Source organism: Rhinoderma darwinii, chromosome 12 (genome assembly GCF_050947455.1).
Source record: "Rhinoderma darwinii isolate aRhiDar2 chromosome 12, aRhiDar2.hap1, whole genome shotgun sequence".
Lineage (NCBI taxonomy): Eukaryota > Metazoa > Chordata > Amphibia > Anura > Rhinodermatidae > Rhinoderma > Rhinoderma darwinii.
The window spans coordinates 73,429,899-73,449,005 of NC_134698.1; the positions used below are offsets into that span (position 1 = coordinate 73,429,899).

General features: G+C 45.2%; 1 protein-coding gene and 1 non-coding gene across 6 annotated transcripts in view; one reads left to right on the plus strand and one right to left on the minus strand.

Moving 5' to 3' along the window:
• The window catches only part of ATL1 (atlastin GTPase 1), a 33,119-nt gene extending 16,387 nt beyond the window's left edge, over positions 1 to 16,732 (minus strand). Inside the window, exons 1-5 of one of the 5 annotated variants that reach the window (XM_075844029.1) lie at positions 16,652 to 16,732; positions 10,556 to 10,719; positions 3,251 to 3,498; positions 2,264 to 2,398; positions 738 to 842 (exon numbers count right to left, since the gene is read on the minus strand). In XM_075844029.1, coding sequence (XP_075700144.1) covers positions 738 to 842; positions 2,264 to 2,398; positions 3,251 to 3,498; positions 10,556 to 10,589 — 522 coding nt within the window. In that variant the 5' untranslated portion in view covers positions 10,590 to 10,719; positions 16,652 to 16,732. Of the gene's footprint in view, positions 1 to 737; positions 843 to 2,263; positions 2,399 to 3,250; positions 3,499 to 10,555; positions 10,720 to 10,825; positions 10,995 to 16,132; positions 16,280 to 16,344; positions 16,443 to 16,651 lie in introns of those variants that run through there. The other 4 variants (XM_075844027.1, XM_075844030.1, XM_075844026.1 and 1 more) reach the window with 4 other exon arrangements.
• On the plus strand, positions 4,248 to 4,321 carry TRNAI-AAU (transfer RNA isoleucine (anticodon AAU)). Its single transcript has one exon. It is a non-coding gene; the product is annotated as a tRNA-Ile (tRNA).
• Positions 16,733 to 19,107: the final 2,375 nt, after the last annotated feature.

Sequence of the window (19,107 nt, forward strand, 5' to 3'; positions counted from 1 at the left end):
TTTTTGTTCCATTTCTGTATGTGTCGATTAACGACACATACAGACATGGAATACGGCAGCCACAGTCCCATAGGGACTGCGAACGGCTCCCGTCCCATCCACTTCTGTGTACGCCGTCTGTGTGGGAACTGCGCATGCGCCGCTCCCACACAGTCCAATTTGAAATTGGCGCCGTCCGGCGCCATTTTCCTGTGGACCGGAAGTCGCGGCCGGACAGTAAGATTACTACTTCCGGTCGCAGCTTCCGGACTTGTGCACTTGGACCAGCGGCAGCAGACGGAGCGGACGGGCCGGAGGGAGCCGCGGCGGCAGGAGCAGGTAAGAGATTTCAATGTATGTTCGTGTTTGTGTACGTTTACTACTGTATGTAAACCTACTACACTGTGTGTTAGCTCAAAAAATGGCGACACACAGTGTAGGAGGATAGACCGTTCAAACCCCTCGTTTATCCCGGCACTAGCCAGGATAAAGGAGGGGGGGATGCTGAGAGCTCACTAGAGCGAGGGCTTTTTACCCAATTTTGCAATGCTGCAATTTTGGGAATAGCTCCATCTAGTGACCAGAAATGGGAAATATTATAAATTAGAATCTAATTTATAATATTTCCTGACTCGTGAAAAAAATAAAAAAAATTTGAACAATGTTTAATCACCTACACACTAAATGTTTAATTAAAAAAAAAAAACATGTTTTTCTGGCAACACATTCCCTTTAAAGAGACTTTGAGTAATCTGTACCTGAATAGAGCTGATCATCGTGCTCAGAGCAAAAACTGTGGCCGAGTCTCTCAAAGTTGACTGACTGTCAAATGTCCCCTGTGTGTCCATCAGCAACACCGCCACCTGCAGGACAAAAACAAAGTTTATGCAAAGTAGTAAAGTTTGCCAGAATCTGAAAGTCTCTGCACTAGGTGTATCAAACTCGACTCTTGACTGACATTTTAAGATATTCATCAATTTAAATCAACACTGTAAATGTCTAGCTTTACTTACCTTGTATTGCTTTTTAGTTATATGATGTTTTATTGGCGGTGCAGACAAAAATTTTAATCTAGAAAATCAAGTGCATCCCTTAGAATTAATCGCATGTGCACTCTTCAACTCTTCGAAATACATCACTAAGGGCTTCTTCACACCTCCGAAATACGGGTCCGCGTGGGAGCCATGCACAAAGTGCCAAAGCCAGGATAGGATTCTGTCATGTAAAAACAAGCAAACCTTTCCCAAAGAGGAATGCTTTCCTGCTTTCACATTATAGGATTCAATCCCGTGTTTGGCACTACATATATGGCTCCATATAGATCTGTATTGCGAAGATGCTGTGGTCAATTGAGATTACATAGTCCTTACAAAGCCCTGAAGCTGTATATAACAACTCCCATGACCATCATTTATAATGGTGGCACAATTACCATATTACAGTCCAGGATCTTCTGCCAACTTAAAGTGTTCCTCCAAAGTTACTCTCCCGCCCGATCTGACATCGAGTGTGAAGAGCCGTAACTGTACGCTGGGCGGTACAGTTGTCGAGGCAACCATACGATGCCAAGTGAGTATCGTGCACAGGTCCAATTAATTATAACAGGACCCATACAAGAGACTCGCTGGGCGTCATACAGTTGCCTGGGTAACTGTACCACCCAGCGTGTAGTTACGGGTCTCCACGCCCAATTTCAGATCGGGCAGGAGTGTAACTTTGGAGTGACACTTTAAGGGTACGGCCACACGGAGCGGCCCCGACGCGGTCGACAACCGAGCTGGCACTATGGAGGAGCGGCTGTCAAATACCTCGTTAAGGGGTATTCCGGTTACATGCGCATGCGCACTGCCGCTCCATTTTTTCGCGGTTGTTAGCCGTGTTGCGACCGTGTCAGGGCCACTCCGTGTGGCCCTACCCTAAGGGCGCATGCACACGACCATTTGTATTTTGCGGTCTGTAAACAACGTATCCGCAGAACACGGACAGTACACGGATGGCATCTGTGCGCGGTTTTCATGTCGCCCTGCACTTGAATGGGTGAGACTGAGTCGCAAACACGGACAGAAATAGGACCTTCTCTTAGTTTCTCAGTCCCACGGCCCTCACACGGATCTGTGAAAACCATGGTCATGTGCTGGGGGCCATAGAAATTAATGGGTCAGAGTGCTATCCATTCAAAAAAACGGATAGCACACTGACAAAAACAAGGGATGTGTACATGAGCCCTAAATTCAATTTGAAACAACAAATTTGATACAATGTAAAATTTTCGGAATTCTTTCACCTTTTTCCCATCAGGTTTGTCTACCAAAAACACTTCACTCCATATCTGGATTCCTGTAGTCTCTCGTTCAGATCCGCCTCTCCATGAAAAACCAGACAGCGGTGCGTTATAATCTCCTAGCCAATCCACAGGCTCCTACAAAGAAAGTTGTACGGGGTTAACTTAGGCTTCCTTCACATCTGCGTCGAGACTCCGTTCATGGGTTCTGTCGGACCTTTCTGTCAGGGGAACCCATGAACAGAAACCAAACTAAAACAATTGGAAACCATAGGTTTCCGTTTACATCACCATTGAATTCAATGGTGACGGATCCGGTTCAAATGGTTTCCGTTCGTCTCCGTTGTGTAAGGGTTCCATCGTTTTGATGGAATGAATAGCGCAGTCGACTATGGTATCGATTCTGTCAAAACAACAGAACCCAAACACAACGGTGACAAACGGAAACCATTTGAACCGGATCCGTCACCATTGGTGATGCAAACGGAAACCTATGGTTTCTGTTTGTTTCAGTTTGGATTCCGTTCATCGAACCGGACGGGAAAGCTCAGACAGAACCCATGAACAGAGTCCCGACGCAGATGTGAACGAAGCCTAATACCGATACTTGTTTTGTCAGAAAGATGTGATGTGTGTAACATTTGTTGTATGCCTCCGATTTTATAGACGCAAACAGATCTTTTTTTTTCTATCAGACTCTGTAGGGATCAGATGCAGTACTATGGAGCTATTCTCCCCTAGACGCATTGCTGTATGGAGCAACATAATGCGACACAGAGTACCTACAACCCCCTAATACAGAGCGGCAGGGACTCCGGTAGTATGTTGAATTCCACATATTAAAAGAAAAAATAGAGAAGACCTTGTTCTGATTTACATAGTATAGAAAATAAAAGAACTACTCTCAGAGATTACACTATATTGGATTTCCAAATCAATTATCTCTTCGGAGAGAATAGTAATACCAGATACATATAAATAAATAAATACCGTTTTATACATGTATCGCAGCATGAAGTCCATGAGGAATGACTTTCCTTTCCTAAATGCTCCGGCTACTGATACGGCCACAACCTCCTTATCTCTCACAACTTCAGAAAGCAGAATTCGGTTTAATGCCCCTTCATCCAGCTCAAAGGAATGGTCGTCTTTAACCACCAGCACCTGCACGGGTTGAGCTTTTTTCTCATATTCTTCCTCTTCGGAACTCCAGTCGTAATTACGGTCTGAAAACCCACCTAAAATAATGAGGAGCCAACAGAAGCTATGAATTGTTAGCGGTAGTAGCGGAAACTGGTCTGTGTTTTTACAATATTACTAAAGCTGGCCATAGACACGCAGGTAAATGTTCAATACGATCGATCATGTACAGAGAAACAAAGCAATCTTTGTCTGTTTTACTGAATAATTGTATTCCCCATAAAATCACAATTCTGAATTCCTCCTAGAAATGTATGAATAAATTAACCACTGGGTGTTACCATTCCCCTTATCAAAGGGGTGTATCCCTACTGAGACTGGTAGCACTGATTGGACATGGTTAGTCTGTATAGGGACACACCCCCAACTGGTAACACCTAGTTGTCAATTTGTTCATACATTTCTAGGAGGAATAACAGAGGAACGGCACAACGTAGAGTTGTAAGGAAAGATGCTTCAGAATAGTTATTTCATGGGCACGTATTTACTATAACAGACATGTCAGGAAAGGTAACAGGTCCTGTATAAAGAGTATGTATACTTTTACCAGTTTTGTATTGCCCTAATGCAATTATATTAAAAATGTTTTAGCGAATTTACCAAAGTAAATCCCTACACAGATCTACACACGGCTGATTGTGAGGGTCATATTGAGCAGATCAGCTGGGTAGTACCACAAGTCCCAGCACATATAAAGATTATTCTACCTTACTACTTTCATGGCCATGTATGTCTACTTCAGCAGGGTAAACTTGCGGAGCACCCAATTTGAGGGACCCCCATCGATGGCCGGTTAGCTCAGTTGGTTAGAGCGTGGTGCTAATAACGCCAAGGTCGCGGGTTCGATCCCCGTACTGGCCACATTCTTTTTTTTTTTTTTATGGTATGTTTTTAAATAAACATATTACACTACCATAGAGGGAAATTATACCACCAATATAAAAATTAATTTTCTGATAACGCATTGTTGCTCTGTCCAAAACCAGTCCTGTACATGCAGTCTGGTCAAGTTCCCTTTGTACACTGAAATCAGGATGTGGTCCTACAGGTCACACAAAATGTACAGGAGGACACAGGTTCTGACAAGCAGATGCGATAAGTCAGAAAACCAGAAAATGTTGAAGTAACTAATATAATTAACATTTACATTTATCCTCTACTTTCTACCTTCAGAATTTGTAAAAATAAGTTTCAGCATCGCCACCTAGTGGTGTCTTCATGCAGTAACCTCTATGAACATATATTCTATACAATATTCTTTTCTACATTTCAGTATATACCAAAGGCGTAGATATAAGGTGGTGCAAAGGTACAATTTGCAACCAGGCCCCCAAGTACAAACTTTTTCAGTAAACGCCAGGGATGTTGGGATATGATTGATATCCCAACATCCCATGGTGGCTACTAAACAAATTTGAACCAGTTACATCCGTGCGTCCTGATGTTCCAATGCAGCATTTGCAGCCGACGCCTAAAGCAAACGCTCCCCTGCAACATTGAGAGAAGCGCAGCAAAATACGCACCATATTCTGCAGTAAAAACCGCAAGAAATGGTGCGTTTTTCCTGCAGTGGAATGTCTGTTAGTTTTAACGGAATTGCTGCAGAAATGTTCTGCAGCAATTGCATTACGTGTGGACAAGCCCTTATAGATCATTCTGTGGCTGGTCCTGTTACGTGAGGACAAGCCCTTATAGACCAGTCTGGACACAGGGCAGCCGGAAGAGCAGGGGTGTGTATAGTCCTTTTTTTCCCCCACACTGGTTAATCCGGCCAAATATTCACACCAAATAATTTTTTTCCCCATGTTAGACATGTCTGGCAAAATCCAAGTGGATACTAAAGGTCGCGAGCGCATGTGCGCGCAACTCTCTCCATTCTGTTCAATGGAAGTTACGGAAACAGCAGAGCAAGTGCTGCTTGTCTGTTTCTGTAACAACCATACAACACAATGGAGGAAGCTGAGCGCATACACGACCTTCTCTCCGCCTCGATTTTGCAGCCAGCAGCCGCCGCACCGGGCAAAACGGGAGACCCACATTCTTCATATAGATGCGGGTCCCAGGGGTAGGACCTGCATCGATCAGATATTTATGACATTTCCTGTGGATTTGCTATAAATGTCTAAGATGGGAATTCCCCTTTAAAGCACCATTTGGTGCGAATATTCGGCCGGATTTCTCTGCGTGTTCTGGGTCGGATAAGATGCAGACTTTTCCGCAGTGTATCCGTCCCTCTGCATTGAAGTAGCCCCCAGATAAATACAGGACTGCTACCTGCTGGCCGGGGGCTGGAGCTCTGCCAAGAAGTCATTGACAAAGCACAAGTGGATTTATTGGCATCATTTATAATACCAGGCATTGGTGCAGCAGAAAATAACACAAATGTTGTCGTAAATGTCTGTATCATCTTCCAAGTTATACAGAGATAGAGGAGAAGGGGATATGTCGCTGTATAAAGTTGTACATACATATAAAGCTAAATCTGATCAGAAAAGACAATTATGAATAATTATCGTTATTTGTAAGTTACTAAAATGATCGGGTTCTATGCACTGGAAATTGTTTCCATCGGTTATAATAATTGGGGACCTCTAACAAATTTTATATTAGTTGATACTGATACAGATAAAGGGCAAAGTGACACATGCCTGGCCTACCAAAGTAAATTTGCCATTCAGGAGTCAAGGAAAGCTGGGTTGGTGCTATATTAGTTGATACCCATCTTTCCCAGAAACATATAATAAAGGAACAGCAGAATAAATTGTGTATCTGTATTTTTATTTTTTTACATCGTCCTTGTCAGTCAAGCATTTAAAAAAATTCTACCAGACTGTTTTCTTATTTCTCTCTGTTTCTAGGAGAGCTGGGTCCATACAATATGGCTGCCATTGCACTTGCCACAGGGTTTTCCACTAAGTTCTTCCAGACGCCTCTAATTCTGCCCAGTTGATGTCTAGAGAGCGCCGTATAACCAGACAAATATGCCATTCAGGACCTTGGGAAAGTTGGGTGACGACTGCTATTGGGACTGTAATGCAACCACATTGATTGTCACACAACTTTTCCATAAATATATATAATAAATAAACGTGGCCGATTCTGAGCCAACATCATCTGGTGGCACACAGAGCGCCTACAGCTCCATAATCTGGACCCATCTGGCGCTGTACACGGTCCTAAGGCCCCCGATTTGACAATTAGGTGGGGTTCGAGCAGTATTACAGCTTCCTTGTTATTAGAAACACTCATTATCAAACACAAAGATTGCTGTAAGATTTCTGTGCAATGAAGCGCGGCATTCACCAAGAATGGTGAGATTTATCTGTCTGCACATCGGAGGCCCTCAAGGCTAAGGGTATGTGCACACACACTAATTACGTCCGTAATTGACGGACGTATTTCGGCCGCAAGTAGTGGACTGAACTCAGTGCAGGGAGCCGGGCTCCTAGCATCATACTTATGTACGATGCTAGGAGTCCTGCCTCTCTGTAGGACACTGTCCCGTACTGTAATCGTGTTTTCAGTACGGGACAGTAGTTCCACGGAGAGGCAGGGACTCCTAGTATCGTACATAAGTATGATGCTAGGAGCCCGGCTCCCTGCACTGAGTTCAGTCCACTACTTGCGGCCGAAATACGTCCGTCAATTACGGACGTAATTAGTGTGTGTGCACATACCCTTAGAGGATGGGGATATGAAGCCTGCCCAGGCCCAGCCTGCATCTTATAATTTGATGATAAAACAATGATGTCTTATACTGTACCGTGAGGGCCAATCAGAGTTCACCGTAGCCCAGGACGTAGAGCGCAGGCGCTAATAACGCTGAATAATGTCCTGTCTCCTGGCAGAAGCAAACGATTAATCTTATAGTTGTCTATCCCAAACACGCCACCTAAATGTTTCCCAACCAGGACTGAGTTGTTATGTGTAGAATACATTGATCCTGAATTCAGCTCTCAGTACTGGAAGTATTTGTTCTATTAATAAATAGGAAATCTAATCCAGTCTGTAAGGAAAGGGAGGCGTTGTGAAACATTATTGATTATTATGGATGCCGGCCTTACCCAGGGCAGGTAAGAGAGACCTCAGGAACCTCAGAATCCCTTTAGTTAACATAAAAGCTATGAAAACTGTATTTTAGTATGTTGTGATATGATTGCTTAAAGTTACAGGCCCAAAGCCTCAAGGCCCTTTTACACGGGCCAACGATCAGGCAAACAAGCAGTCATACAATTACTAGTTTCCAATCATTGTCCTGTGTAAACACTGGTTCATCGGCTGATCTGCTCGTTAAGGGTATGTTCACACGAGGGCATTACGTTCGTAATTGACGGACGTATTTCGGCCGCAAGTCCCGGACCGAACACAGTGCAGGGAGCCGGGCTCCTAGCATCATAGTTATGTACGACGCTAGGAGTCCCTGCCTCGCTGCAGGACAACTGTCCCGTACTGTAATCATGTCTTCAGTACGGGACAGTAGTTCCACAGAGAGGCAGGGACTCCTAGCGTCGTACATAAGTATGATGCTAGGAGCCCGGCTCCCTGCACTGTGTTCGGTCCGGTACTTGCGGCCAAAATACGTCCGTCAATTACAGATGTAATGCCCTCGTGTGAACATACCCTTATGCTGCATATTATCATTGTCGGCAGCACATCGCCGTGTGTAATTAGGGAGATGTGCTGCCGACATGATGGAAAAGTATGGGGACGAGCGATATAATAAACCGTAATTTACGGTCGTTTCTTACGGATATGATGTGATACGATTGCGACTATTTTAGGATGCGATTTGCTTGCGAGTCACATGCCATTTAGGATTTGCAACATCCAAAGGACACCTAAAAAAAGAAAAATCGCCGACAACAAGTTGCAGTCGTGCAACCAAAAATCCAGCAGGTTTCTGTGTGTTATCAGCACATTCACAGTCAGTACTTGCAACATTGGGATATTCAAGCAAAGACATGTAGCCCTGACCTAAGGGCTGCACTACCGAGAGATTCTGATAACACGACAGGTCTCCTAATTTTTGTAACGTTGTCACCTTGTGTGAATCCGAGTCACCATCCGCATTAATAACTACATCCTGCCTGTCTTGAATAGTGACACTTATGTATGTATATGTGGGGACATCAATGTATTTGATGATTTGGATCCACACAAGGTCTCCATGACATCTGACAGAAATCAGAAGCGGACATGTTGTCATCAGAATCTCTCAGTAGTGCAGCCTCAGGTTTTGGGCCTGTAACGTCAAGCAATCATATGTCAACATAGAAGTAAGATATCTGGTAGGTCTCCTTTAAAAGTCTTATATGTGCAGATCAAGATCACAAGTCAGGATTTATAAAATCTCCATGCCACCCATGAACGACCCTAGAAATTAAATAGTGCCCTGCATTCCTTCTACTCGTGTACAATGCACTAACGACAGCAGATATTTCATGTATGACGTCCAATTAGTGAAAATGACAAAACTGCGGTCTGCGACTCTCACGTAATAATACACTGCAATGTTTTATATTCTCCAGAACTTTGTATATTCTATAAATATGGAGCCTGTGTTTTACCACGTCCTAGTTGTTGCCGACATTAAAATAAGTGATAACAGTAATACAGGCCATGGAAGGCTATAGTGGTTGATTGTGTCATTGATGGGATTTCTATATGGAAACTGAATGTCTGCAGTGCTGAGACCCTCCCTGCACGGCACATACGAGGAACACACAGACTAATGGATTTTCCACTCACAAGTGGTGGCAAACACTACGGGGCAGATTTATTGGGGCTGGCGTTCGATACGTTCGCTAATAATAAAAAAAAGTGCGTCGGAGTGAATTGTGGAAAATTTATTAAAAAGTGCATGCCCCCTAATAAAAAAAAACGGTGCATATTGGACTATCCTAAGGTTAGAAAATGCGTAGCTTTGAGCCAAACTTTGCACCATCTGTACAAAAAGGTGGAGACCACGCTCACTCCGGTATATCCCACCCTCTATTCAAAAGTGAGCGCTGAGAAAAGTCGCAAAATTTTCTGCAAATATGACGCGCGCCATGATTTGGACGCCTTTCAAGCCGAAACACAGGACGCAACGTTCTTGAAAATTTTCCCCATGAGTATTACGCTACCAATGTAAACCGTTATGCACAAAGAGGTTGGAGTGGTTGACAAGTTGCATAAAGCCGGTAAATAATAAGGTCCATAGATAAACAGCGTCTCCATAAATCACGTATTTACCGTCATAGCCAGTATTAATAATACATCTCCCCCCCGTGGATAGAAGTCCTTGAGTCTGTCTGTCAAATGGTGAAAACATTTTCTTCAGCTTTTTCTTAGTTATATCCGTTTCTGGGAAAGCTGGGTGGCAATATGGCTGCCAATACAACCCCCACAGGGGTTATCATCAAGGTTCCCCAGGCTCCTCCATATCTGTCTAGTAACCATGATTTGATTTTCAGGACTTCAGGAAAGCTGGGTGACTACGTCATATTAGTTGTCATCCATCTTTCCCAGAAACAGATAGTCATAGTGGCAGGATACGGTTTTAACAACGCGCTATCATTGCTGGCTGGACACTGCCATTATGACTCGGGACTGATAGCGGAGGGTGGCAAGGATGACATATGAATATCTTATTAGCAAGCATGGGTATGGCTACCAAACTAACATTGGCAGCAGAATAATCACCTATGTAATGACAATAGGCTACTATAAAAGCCAATGACGTTTCGTTAGCCGCTGCTGCTGCAGAACCTCTTGAACAGCAGCCCTGCCTAACGTAGAATGCACATATTATCGACATGTAATTCTGACATTTTTGCAGTTTACCTTTCACAATCTCACTGTTGGGTGTACGGAAAATCGCAATAAATGGAAAAAAAGGATTATCCTCTCGGCAACGTCCTGATCCGGTATCATTAACCCCCTGCTCCTCGCCAATCCCGATGTCACATCAGTAAAGCAGCACAATGTACTATAGACACGGCAAAAAATACAATGGAACACACCCAGGAAATAGACTGCCGTGTACCTGATCCTCTGCGCACCACTGGCAATCTGGAAAAAGAGACCCCCATAGAATTAGAAGATCATACTTACCCCAGCTGTTTCTTTCTTTGCGGTTTCGGGCCATGGCAGGGTGAGGCTGTAGGAAGCAGGCGGGCGTGAGGGGGTCTGGTGATGGAGCCTCAGCTGCTTCTGCAGGATGAGAGGATGCCGAGAGGAGGAGGAGGAGGAGGACCAGTCACGTGGGAACGAGAGCTCTGTGCAAAAATACACAGCAAGAGAAGACATCAGACACGACTAATATAGATCACAACTTACTATCACTATAGGACTAGGCTGTAAGGAGAAAATGGCCATAAATACCCAAGTCAGGACACCCTGGGGCAGATTGATCAGTGAAGGGGGTTGGCGCCATGTCATTTGAGCGATGTCTGAGACGTATTCTTTTAAACGTCTCATGAGATTGTCTCTACTGCTACAGGCTGGTATAAAATGGGCAGTGGTATTGTTTTCTGGTCTTTATCCCACGGGCTTCTCTATAGGACTTGAAAAACGCCGGGAAAAAAAACAAGTTACAAATGTAATGGATTGAAAAAACGCCACCAAAAACGCTTGTAAAAAACGTAATTGAAATGAATGGCTTTTTTTTTTTTTTAAAACAAGCAGAAAGTGTGTGTGTGAATGAGGTTGTCAAGGATTAAAAAAACATGGCTGCTTTAAAAACAGCCCCCCATGTTTTTCTAAGGGTACGTTCACACGCAGAATCAAGAACGGATGAAAATGACGGAGCGGTTTTCAGAGAAAACAGCCTCTGATTTTCAGGTGCTGTTGGAGCTGAAAACAGTTTTTTTCAGGCGTTTTTGGAGATGTTTTTCCCTTGGGACAATTAAAAACAGCTCAAGAAGTAAAATGCTTGCTTTTACTGAGCGTTTTTTTTATGCGCCGTTTTTTTAAACTGACAGCGTAAAGAAACGCCCCATCTGAACAAAACACAGTTTTTCCCATTGAATTCAATGAGCAGATGTTTGTAGGTGTTTAGCTACCGTTTTTTAATGGCGTAATTCGAGGCGTTTAAACCCCAAAATACTTCTGAAAACACAGCGTGTGAACATACCCTCACCCTGTATACCCCACTGAAGGAGGCCTAAGCTGGGTTGACATGTAATGGTCAAAATGTAGTCTGCGGCAAAACTGCACCATTTTGCAGCAATTTAGCAAAAAATGCTTTTATACCATGATTTGTGAATAAGCCACCCCCCACTACACTACCGCCACCCCCCACTACACTACCGCCACCCCCCACTACACTACCGCCACCCCCCACTACACTACCGCCACCCCCCACTACACTACCGCCACCCCCCACTACACTACCGCCACCCCCCACTACACTACCGCCACCCCCCACTACACTACCGCCACCCCCATTGGTAAGAAAAAAAATCCAAAGAAGTGTTTTTCGGCCGGCGGTGCACATTTCTCAATGGTGTCTTATAAGAACGACATTTTACAATGGAAAAATTTGCTTTTTAATTTGCACCAAATTTATTGGAATGGCGAAAACTATAAAATAATTTAGCTGTAACTCACAACATACTAGACACAGTTCCACCGCCTCATGGCAGGATTAGGCTCTGTTCACACCTATGTCATGGCTTCCGTTTATAACAGAAGCCACCGTGCTCTGCAGGATCAGTCACACGAAGGCTACAAATGGCACCCGACAAACCCTTTGACTTACCATGGGGTGCTCTTAAAGAAAAAATTTCAGCATGTGTCACACGGCTTATTTTCGGCCGAAAAATCGGAAGCAGAACGCCTCCAAACATCTGCCTATTGATTTCAATGGGAAAAACAGGGTGTTCTGTTCCGACGGGCCATTTTTTTACGTGGCCGTTTTGAAAAATGGCCGCGTAAAAAAAGTCCGCAAAAAAGAAGTGCAGGTCACTTCTTAGGACGTTTTTAGAGCCGTTTTTCATAGACTATTAAAAACCGCTCCAAAAACACCTGTAAAAAAACACCACGAAAAACGCGAGTGGCTTAAAAAACGGCTGAAAATCAGGAGCCGTTTTGAGTTTGGGTGTGAACATACCCTAAGGCCTCATGCACACGACCGTGTTTTTGCGTCCGCAATTCAACCGCAAATCCACGGGTAAATTGCGGACCCATTCATTTCTATGGGCCCATACACACTATCCGTGTTTTCACGGCTCTCCGCATGTCCGCACATCCGTGCCGCAGAAACTACGGACATGTCCTATTATGGGCCGCAAATGCGGTGCGGACATGCCAATAGAAGTCAATGGGCCCGTGGAAATTGCGGATACACCGCCGTGTGTCATCCGCAGTTTTGCGGATTTGCGGAAGTGTTGCTAGGCGACGACCGGGAATGAGTTCTGTCGTCATCATGTTTTACCTAGGCTTTTTATTTTTCATCCGCATTTTGCGGATTACATACGGATGAACTGCGGAGGACATACGGATGAACTGCGGATGACATTTCACGGAACACGGTCCTGGAATTTGCGGACCAGAAAAACACTACGGTCGTGTGCATGAGGCCTAAGTGTTGGGGTATTTTCACACGGCCTATTTTCAGACGTCTTTTGGGCCGTAAATGCCCTGAAAAACGTCTAAAAATACAGAGGCTGAACGCCTCAAAACATCTGCCCATTGATTTCAATGTGAAAAACCGCGTTTTGTTCCCACGTATGTTTGTAAATACGGCGTGTAAAAAACGCCTGGTAAAAAAGAAAGTGCATGTCACCATTTTTTGGAGCGGTTTTTCATTGTCTCAATAGAGATATTTTTCGTTTGCCGTGTGAACATACCCTCGATGTGAACTCTTTTAGGAGAACTGACATTCAGAGCCCCGGCAGTCGTGCGTATTCATGAGCTGCCGCTAGCTCCGCCAACTTCCCACTGATTGACAGTCGTCTTCCTATGCACAGTAATAAAAAGACATGTCAACCAGCGGAGAATGGGTGGAGCTAGGTGGACCCTAGTGAGGAGTGGGCGGAGCTCGTGGAGAGTGGGCGGAGCTCGTGGAGAGTGGGCGGAGCTCGTGGAGAGTGGGCGGAGCTCGTGGAGAGTGGGCGGAGCTCGTGGAGAGTGGGCGGAGCTCGTGGAGAGTGGGCGGAGCTCGTGGAGAGTGGGCGGAGCTCGTGGAGAGTGGGCGGAGCTCGTGGAGAGTGGGCGGAGCTCGTGGAGAGTGGGCGGAGCTCGTGGAGAGTGGGCGGAGCTCGTGGAGAGTGGGCGGCGCTCGTGGAGAGAGGGCGGCGCTCGTGGAGAGAAGGCGGCGCTCGTGGAGAGAAGGCGGCGCTCGTGGAGAGAGGGCGGCGCTCGTGGAGAGTGGGCGGCGCTCGTGGAGAGTGGGCGGAGCTCGTGGAGAGTGGGCGGAGCTCGTGGAGAGTGGGCGAATTCGGGTGGCAGCTTATTAAAGAGGCTCTGTCACCACATTATAAGTGCCCTATCTCCTATCTTCGACCAAGTGGGCGTTGTACAGAGGAGTGTATGACGCTGACCAATCGGCATCATGCACTCCTCTCCATTCATTTAGACAGCAGAATCGCGTTCTTACTAGAACATGATCTGCAGCCACATACACAGCGATTCTGCTTGATTAACGTTAATCCAGTGTCCTGATAAAGAATACACATGAAATCCAGCCTGGACGTCATGTGTACTCAGAATCCTGACACTTCTGACTCTTTTCTGTGAGATTTCCAGCAAGGGAAACGAAATCTCGTTTACCTCCGTAATCTCGCGAGATTTCGTTTCCGTTGCTGGAATCTCAGAGAAAAGAGTCAGAAGTGTCAGGATTCTGAGTACACATGACGTCCAGGCTGGATTTCATGTGTATTCTTTATCAGGACACTGGATTAACGTTAATCAAGCAGAATCGCTGTGTATGTGGCTGCAGATCATGTTCTAGTAAGAACGCGATTCTGCTGTCTAAATGAATGGAGAGGAGTGCATGATGCCGATTGGTCAGCGTCATACACTCCTCTGTACAACGCCCACTTGGTCGAAAGTAAAAATACGCCCACTTGGGCATTAAGCAACTCATTAGCATAAACCAAAATCGCTCCTAACGTTGTGAAAATAGATTGTTTTTTTAAATAAAAAGCATTACTGTGACCTACATTACAGCGCCCATCTCCTTATGTAGGAGACAGGGCACTTATAATGTGGTGACAGAGCCTCTTTAACTGTGATTATGTTCGTAATGCCTCATGCTCACGGCCGTATTACGGCTCCATACAAATTATACGGAGATGTAATTCCATAGAAATGTATGGGGTCCTACTATATGTCTTCTCTGAAAAGGATGTTTAGGGAACACTTAGTAAAGTAATTAGTCTGGGTGAGGAGTTTGGCGCCATCGGTCACATGCACATAGCGAGGTGTACTGGCCGCAATGCAGCCGATCAATCACCTGTGGAATCACTCGTATAAACGATCCCACCAGCAACAGAAGAGACTAAACTGGCTGAGTCGAGTTCATCCGATCATGCCGCGCACACGTAATTTACCAACCTGGACAATCACGTTTGTTCGGCCAATTTATCCCAGGTGAATGGCGAGAAGTACGGGAGTTTTTTGCAAACAGTTCTTGAGGCCTTATAACTCACCAGACACGACAAGGTGTTATACGATTACTTGAGTGACAATTCCCCTACAGAGTGAATTCGCGTTAGGAGCGTTCATTTATGGCGGTGGAGAATTTTAGGTTTGCCACTGTTAGGCCTCGTTCACACTGAGTTTTTTGCAGGAGGAAAATTCTGCCTCAAAATGCCGTTTGGGATTTTGAGGCAGATTTTGACCTTCCTGTACGGCATTTTCCGCGTTTTTCGCTCACGCCCATTGAGTGCTATGGGCAAAAAACTACGCTAAATACGCTTTGGCTGTGTTCACATGGAGTTTTTTGCAGGAGGAAAATTCCTCCTGCAAAAACTGCTCCAGACGGTTTTTGCACAGTGGTTTGACAAAAACTCGTCAAAACACTCGTCGAGGCGTTTTTTCCCCTCTTACTGACTGATTGAAATGGGGTTTTGGATGCGGAAACCGTCTCAAGATGGGTCATGATGCTTCTTTTTACCACGACGCGTTTTTTTTACTCGCGGTAAAAAAACTCGTCCAACTCCCATTGAAATCAATGGGAGGCATTTTCGGGCGGTTTTTGAGGAGTTTTGCGGCACGATGTCCGCGTCAAAAAACTCTGTGTGAACAGGGCCTTTCTCTGCCTTTTTCGAACGGTTTTTGACGAGTTTTGCAGAGCGGTTTCTGCGCCAAAAAGCTTGTTGAAATACTCAGTGTGAACAGAGCCTAAGGGTCAGTTCACACTGGTTTTTTTGGCGCTGATTTTGACACGGAAGTCGTGTTGTAATCAGCGTCAAAAAACAGCCCAAATCGTCCTCCATTAACTTAAGTGGGAGACAGAGGCGTTTTTTTTGTTCCGGGAACTTTTTTTTTACTTGCACTACACCTTGTGACATCTATATATTTTGCTGCCTCACACCTGGAGGTTGCAGTGTTGGGCCTGGAGCCCCCACATACACACTTAAGGGGTACAGTGCTTTACTGAAACACCTGACCCCACTCACACTTAGGGGTTGCTATGACAATAGTGCTGTAATACCACAGTTTGGCCGCCAAGTGGCGACATACCCATTCCATTGTAAACCTGTAGCGACAGTGGCTTTGCCTCAGGCCCTCCGATACCAAACGTGACCCGCTTCGTTCATAATGGAGTGTAATAAGAAAATATATACGTTCTCTGTACAGTTTCTCTACAGCCAACTGTCTCTTCAAAGCCTTTTACACACAACGACATACTTTCCTACCATAGAAGGTTAATGCGCCCTCTAGCGGCTACTTACAGGTCAGTTTAGAAACAGGACGCAGAGTGAAGTAAAGTGGGCGTGTCCTAGCGTTAGTTTTTTTTTCCTCCTCTCAACTTTATTGCTAATATAAAGAGGAGCAGAGAACTCGTGATGGTCAATGGGTGGAAAACACGTGTCACGTGAGCGGGTTAGTCATCGAAACCATAACTAGGCGGCGTAGTGACGTCACCCGCACGCGTGACTTTATACGTTTTTTTTTTGTGTGGCCATGATATTTGTGGGCAAAGAGCCTTTCCTCTAATAGTTTCATAATACAGCAACTTCCTGCCGTGACGTCACTTACAGTGTATCGTGTACATGGGGGGTCAGCCGGCGTGGACTGTAGTCTGCAATGATAGAGGAAGATGAGACAAGTGACTGCAAAACCTGAGTTATTTAAATAAAAAATACAGATGCCAGGGCAATAAAAGACAATGATGGGTTCCTGGCCATAATGCTTGGGCTCCATGTACTCGATCATAGTTTTTATCCGTAATTAGGGATAATCTGCGGAGCCATTCCTTTCTATTAGGCCCCATGCACACGGCCGTGCCCGTAATCACGGCCTGCAATTGTGGGCACGGCCGACTGCCACCCGCATTTTCGTGCTGTGCTCTCATACAAAGTATGGGAGCACGGCCCGCAAAATACAAAAGAACGGACATAATTTTCGGAACGTTTTTACGGCACAGACACCCATCCGTAGCGATACGGAAAGGTGTCAGCGTTTAATGGAAGTGAATGGGTCAGTTTTTGCGGACCGCAATTGTATTCAAAAACGGAGGTTTTTTACAGTCGTGTGCATGGGGCCTAAGCCTCGCACACCTTCCATATATTTACGGATGTGCGTCCGGGCTGTAGAAATGATCCGCAAAATATAGAACATGTCCTATAACTGTCGGGAATTGCGGCAGACTCCACCATAGAAGTCTATGGGCGTGTGCAAAACTGCGGACGACTACGGATGTGCACCCATAAATGCAGAAGCGCTGCTATGCGACGGCGGGGGATTCCCCCCAAAAATTATGCCTGACCGATCGTGTGACCTTTTCAAGGGGTTGGGACATATTAGTGACATTATTTTTTTACGGCTCCGTAAATACGGATGCACTATGAACCGTACTTGCGGACAACGTGCCAGATATGCGGATGACTATGGATCCGTATTTGCGGACATTAAAAACACTACGGTCGTGCGCATGAAGTCTTAGACTCGCTATCCGTGTTTGATTGCTGGAGGTCCGATCACAGGGATTTCACTGTTGCCTATAACTTAGGCTCTGTGTACACTACGTTTATCATGTACATCGGAGAAGCTCCCTATGTACATGCTTAACGTGTCCATAGGGCTCCATTGGTTTCCGTTCCGTAAGGTTTCCGTTTCTTTTGGTGGAATCAATAGCGTAGTCGATTGCACTATTGATTCCGCCCAAAAAGCGGAAATCTTACGGAACAGAGACAAACAGAAACCATTTGCAACGGAAGCATTGTCATTGAAATCAATGGTAAAGCAAACGGATAGCTATGGTTTCCGTTCTTGGGTTTCCCTGCCGGAACCCACACGCTTATGTGAACAGGCCCTTATTTTCCTGAGTTGGAGCCGGCGTCCCTAATGACCAATCAGTGTGAGGCAGCTTCAGGGCGGCCAGGCACAGCGTGATCTCGCTAGCACAACTATACACGATTGGTCAGAGACCGCACAGCTGGCTCCACCTTTGGGAGAATAAAAGGGTAGTTCCCATCCCGTTGGCTAACCACAGCAAGTTCGCATACAGGGAGTCAAAATTTCTGTCCATTTTTGGGATTTTGTTCACACACAATCATTATTTTGCCATTAATGCGCCAATTTACGATACAAACTATAATTATCATCTGTGGGAAGAATAATTGTTGTGTCCATGTTTTTTAAGTGACATAAGAATAGAGTGCTAGCTCTTGAGGCGCATGGGGGTGAGGTGTCCTTGCTCTGTATATAGGGTAATAGCAGCTAAAGCCGGGCCGCCTGGCACCACTTTGAACTGTATCTGCGTTCTCAGGATGCAGATACAATTGAATACAATGGTGGAGCAGGGAGCCATCAGCTTGCTGCTCCACCACTCATTTACTGACCCTGGAGCAGACCAGCGTGAGGATGTCATCGCGCCATCCTGAGCAGAATTTACAGGCCGTAGGCCTGAAAAATAGGTAGCTGAAACGGGACTAGGTCGGTAATACTTTTATTATGTTAATAGGCACTATTTATGTGTGGGGAGGCACTAAGGCTAAGGAGGCATTACTACTGTGTGGGGAACACAAACAGGGCATCACTATTTCATAAGGGCCACTAAGGGGGCATCATGGCGTGGGAGTCATTAACGGCATCATTAATTTGTAGTGGCCACTAAGGGCTCATTATTACCATGTGTGGGGCGGGGGCATCATTGCTGTGAGGGGGCACCAAGAACATAGTATTAGTCTAGGGGGTACTAAGGGGGCATTATAAATGTGGGGGGCACTAATTGGGCATTATAACTGTGAGGGGAAAATAAAGGGATTTTATTAGGCTGTGTTCACACGCTGAGCCAAAAACATCTGAACATACGGAGCTGTTTTCAAGTTAAAACAGCACCTGATTTTCAGACGTTTTTTGAGCAACTCGCGTTTTTCGCAGCGTTTTCTCTGCCGTTTTTTGAGCTGTTTTCAATAGAGTCTATGAAAAAACGCCTCCAAAAACGTCCCAAGAAGTGTCCTGCATATAATGTATATAAGTGTCCTGCATAT